Source organism: Rhinoderma darwinii, chromosome 4 (genome assembly GCF_050947455.1).
Source record: "Rhinoderma darwinii isolate aRhiDar2 chromosome 4, aRhiDar2.hap1, whole genome shotgun sequence".
Taxonomy (NCBI): Eukaryota; Metazoa; Chordata; class Amphibia; order Anura; family Rhinodermatidae; genus Rhinoderma; species Rhinoderma darwinii.
This window is the reverse complement of record NC_134690.1, coordinates 31,952,184-31,957,226: the sequence shown is the minus strand read 5'-3', so window position 1 is coordinate 31,957,226 and position 5,043 is coordinate 31,952,184. Positions and strand designations below refer to the sequence as shown.

The 5,043-nt window shown below is 38.5% G+C and overlaps 1 protein-coding gene across 1 annotated transcript; it reads left to right on the top strand.

Moving 5' to 3' along the window:
* On the top strand, positions 1–4,150 carry LOC142760649 (embryonic protein UVS.2-like). The gene is made up of 6 exons (XM_075863845.1): positions 1–168; positions 333–414; positions 2,706–2,836; positions 2,944–3,059; positions 3,164–3,374; positions 4,082–4,150. Exons 1-6 carry the CDS (start codon positions 27–29, stop codon positions 4,087–4,089), a joined length of 690 nt encoding a protein of 229 aa, XP_075719960.1. The 5' UTR covers positions 1–26; the 3' UTR covers positions 4,090–4,150.
* The last annotated feature ends 893 nt before the right edge of the window (positions 4,151–5,043 follow it).

Here is a 5,043-nt window from a genome sequence, read left to right as displayed (position 1 = left end):
ACATTGGAAGAATTTCAGGCAAACAGATGGTAAGCCTCTCCAGCCCGGACTGTATGGTGTATGGCGTGATACAACATGAAGCTATGCACAATCTCGGTTTCTACCATGAACATACCAGAACCGACCGAGATAACTACATTAACATCTTATGGCAAAACATGGATAAAGGTGATTGTTAACTTTTACCACTTGTGGGAAGCTCCAAATGCTGTTGGTCAAACCGTTGTAGATATTGGTTGCTATTGGTCCTCCCATTGTCTATAGGAACAACCTGGTAAAACCTCACATACAGTGATAGTAATATGTAATAACATAATGCACATCTCTTCCAGATTACTGGAAAAATTTTAACATTATGGATGGGAACACCTTGAACCTACCTTACGATTATACCTCAGTGATGCATTACCACAGGTAAGTCCACATGAGAGATTTTTCTTTTTGTGCCTCATTCCATATACTGTTATTTCTTATTAGGGTATGTGCACATGATAATAGCAAATACGTCTGAAATGATGGAGCTGTTTTCAGGAGAAAACAGCTCCTGAATTTCAGACGTAATTGCTCGTACTCTCGTTTTTCGCAACGTCCATTACGGATGCAATTGGAGCTGTTTTTCAATGGAGTCAATGAAAAACGGCTCCAATTACGTCCCAAGAAGTGTCCTGCACTTCTTTTGACGAGGCCGTCTTTTTACGCGCCGTCTTTTGACAGCGACGCGTAAAATGACAGGTCGTCGGCACAGTACATCGTAAAGCCCATTGAAAGTAATGGGCAGATGTTTGTCGGCGTAATGGAGCCGTTTTTTCAGATGTAATTCGGGGCGTAAAACGCCCGAATTACGTCTGAAACTTGGTCGTGTGAACCCAGCCTAACAATGACACACACCATGATTTTTTGGAAAAAAATATTATTTCAGTTTTTAAGACCTCTTCTACAAGTAGAGTTGTGATCATAAAAGTTTTAGACATTTTCTCTGGGAGGACACTAAGAAGAAGTGTAGGTAGGCATAAATTCTACTGTCTGCCCCAGCCCTGTATCTAGGTACACTGGCCAAGGCAAGTGGCTTGTTGGTGCCCCTTTAGCTCCCAGTATTCGGGGGGAAAATGACTCACTTCTGCCTCCTACAGACCTAAGGACACTAAGGAAACTTGTTCTATAGTTAAGGGGTTATCTAAACAGGAGAAAGTCACCCCGAGTTCAGTTTCTTAAACTGGATGACCACAAATTTGTCGTTTTAAATGGCGCCCCTTCAAATCGGTCACTATGTAATACTTGGCTGAGTGAGCCAGAGCAGGAGCTCTTTCTTAATGGGTTTTCACTCTGGCTGATAGAGGGTTATCTCAAATAGGGAATTCACCTCTATGACTTGCATACGCCCTAATAGGACCTTAGAACAGGGGTTGTTGTTGTGAGCTTTAAGCTGGTCATATGTGCACAGATAATTTTACCGATACCACTAATAATGAGTCATTCACTGTACCTTGTAATTGCAAAATGTGTTTTGTTGAGGCCAGTAATACATATATACATGTCCCCGGACATAATATATTTGTGTTTGACACATTTTTCTCACTTGTACTTTAAAATGCACCAAAAAAGTCTCTGGCCACTTTACAACTCCTCTTAGGCTAGGATCACCCACAGAGTTTTGATGCAGTTTTTGTGGAAGTTTTCGGCTCAGTTTTTAATTCAAATATAGAAGTAGACACAAAAGAAAGGAGATGCATCAGTCTTTTAGTTATACTTTTTTTTCTGTTTGGATCCAATTCTGGCTTTGGCTAAAAAAAAAAAATGAGCAAAAAACTGCACCAAAAACGGCATCAAAACTGTGTGTGATCTTTGCCTTAGCAATACCTGTTTTTCAGATTTAATTGTTGGACAGGGGTAGGACATGCTCTCTTGGTGCCCAACGGAGGGGGTTTTAGAATTCAACCCCACCACCATCAATTCAGCATTATAGTTGTTGGATGGAACCTCACCCCTTCCCCACCAACCCCTAGCAGTCTTATTTATAATACATAATTTCCATGTTACTCCACCTCCATTCCCTCACATGTGCAGTTCCCAATGCTGGACCCCTTCCATCTTAATTACCAAAATTCAAATACCAAATCATCTGGCATTTTAAGCCCTGCCCCTGTTCCACATGGTAAAGTGCCGAAAATGGCCCTTTTTATTACAAATAAGAAAAATCTCTGTCCATTTTTGTAGTCCAGTTTGCAGGACTGTTGGCAAAAATACTTTTTTTTCTGTAATTTGCAACAGAATTCCAGCGCCTCTTGCTTAACAAATCGCTCCAATGATTATATTACAAAGTTGTTGTAAAACCCCAATTAAATGGAATGTCTCATGAATACAACCCCTGTCCATATGCCCTATTAGGACATATGGACTTCATAGATGGTGGTCCTCCAACTCGGGACCCCCTCTATGATTTAGAAGGCAGAGCAACTCTAGAAAAATAGCTCCTGCTCTAGCGGACTCGAGTCATCTGGATGGCTACGGCTGCCCATAGCAAAATCGGACTGGGGTTGTCTCTAACGGGACAATCTCTGAAAGGAAAAACATTGGGATAATGAATATACTATAAATACATACAATGAATATACAATACCTATCAGGACATTTGGGCAGATCTTTGCCCATTAACAAACACATTTTCTGATTAATATGGCAAATACTTCTTCATCCATTCTCTCTAGGTATGCCTTTTCCAGAAATGAGCCGCTATTACCTACTATTGTCCCGAAACCTGACCCTACTGTGCAAATTGGACAGAGAACAGGGTTGAGTAATCTGGACGTGAAGAAAATTAATGCCTTTTACAGCTGCAGTAAGTGGTTTCCTTACCTTATGTCTTCTCTGAAATCTACTTATATGTATTTTATTTGATGTGGACGTTACACTTCTCGCTAACATTGTCCATCTCTATCACCACAGATCTTTGCAGGGAAAAGCTGGTGCAACTCTCAGGATCTTTTTCCGGAAGCAGCAATTCTGCAACTGATGGTGGTGGTGGAAACTGCCTCTGGCTCATTCAAGTCCCTGGTAAAAAGGTAAAATTGATGAATGAAGATAATATGAACATACAAAAAACATTTAACATTTTTGTAACTTGGTCTAAACTAATAGTCACTTTAACTTTCTGTTTATGTCCCAGGTTTCATTGCAGATTGTTAATCTTAGCATCTTTTCTACTGATTATATTAAAGTCTATGACGGTTTAACTAAATCTTCACCTGTCCTTTTGGCGAGGACAAGCGGATTAAAATTATCCAAAACTCTGGTTTCATCTGGGCGTAACATGCTTGTAGAGTTTGTGAGCACATCCAGTTCCAAACTGAGTATATTTAAAGCTATTTATACCACTGGTAAGTGTTCAGCTCTCATCCAAAGATGGTGACAAAAATTTACACTGACTCCCTCATTAACTTGCACATTTGTCTTAACCTACCCCGTTATCGGGGACATTCAGCTTGTTATTTGGGTAGAGGGGTGAGAACACCTCTGGCACTGCCTTCTTCTGAGAATACAAAGAATTGAATAGGGTAAAATGTGACCTATTTGATCCTTGTGGCCCCATCTGCAGGGAGATCTACCAAGAATTTAACGTTTATGACCCACACAGGGTCAGAGTGGCCCACTAGCGTACCAGAGGATATTTCAGTGAACCTAATCTCTGACACAAAATGGGCCCCTAATACGTGCCACAAAGGTTCAGCAATAGACAATCCCATTTGGCGTTCACTTTGGCAATAGGTTTATTAGTCCCTATTGATATCTCCCGTTTGTGTGCAATCATTTTAATAAAAATTACAATAAAATTAAAAGTGGACGTGCACATGTTTCGTATAGAATCAGTTACACCATAGATATAAGACTGTCTACAAATCCCACTAAAATTAGGTATCCAGCAAATATCTTATCAGTGAGGAATAAGACCAGCGAAATAAAGGTGGGGGTGGGTATCAGGTAGAAAATTCTCCAGATTATTCTAAAAGTTATGACCACATAAAAGAACTCTTTTTTGTTCTTCCATAATTCATTATTCCTAATTATATATGTTTTTGCTTTTCAGTGGTCTAGAACTATGAGGAATGAAACCACTGAACGAGAGGAACCTGAAAATAACAGGGATGATTGATAGAGTTTAAGTTAGTTATATATTGTTTTACTAATCATTTATTTTCCCTATACATGTTATTATCTATTAATTTTATTCATTACATCTTATGTTGATCCATGTCTGTCACTTTTAATTCTTGATTTAAATAAATCCCAGGAATTTAAAAAAAATCTCTTTTTATTTTTATATGCTCGTACATATACTTAGTTGTATTTTTTCTTCCCTCAAATTAAAAAAAAACAGAGGCGTAATTTGAAGCTCTTGCACCCCAATGCAAAATCTATAACAGGGCACCCACCTACAGTGTTCTGTCAATACCATAGACTTTGAATAGAGCGTCAGCATGCATACTTGACCATTGCTTCATTGAAAGAGTCTTTTTTGAATTAGCTGTCATGGACCATGAAAAATGTGTGGACCTGAGAAATTACGTTATTTCTGCCTATTATATGACCTGTAATCTCCATTTTTTAGCAGTTTTCCCCTCTGCAGGCTCTATCTCTAATTCTCAGTTTTTACTGATCTACACCGAGTTCCAAATTATTATGCAAATGTTATTTTTCGCTGATTTTCCTAAATAGTCGATGCAAATGACAGTCAGTATAATCTTCAAGCCATCAACCATTGGAGTATAATGCAAATTTTATTGAACAAATCTCCTAATGATAACAGATTTTTTTTAGAAGCAAAAAACTCAAAATGCACTGTTTCACATTATTATGCACAACAGAGATCAAAACATTTTACAGGTTGTAAAGAGAACTAAAATGGTAATTTGTTGAATTTGCAGCATCAGGAGGTCATATTTACAGAAATCAAAAGCTCTTTCAATCAAAAAAAACTTAACAGGCCAAGTTACATGTTAACATAGGACCCCTTCCTTGATATCACCTTCACAATTCTTGCATCCATTG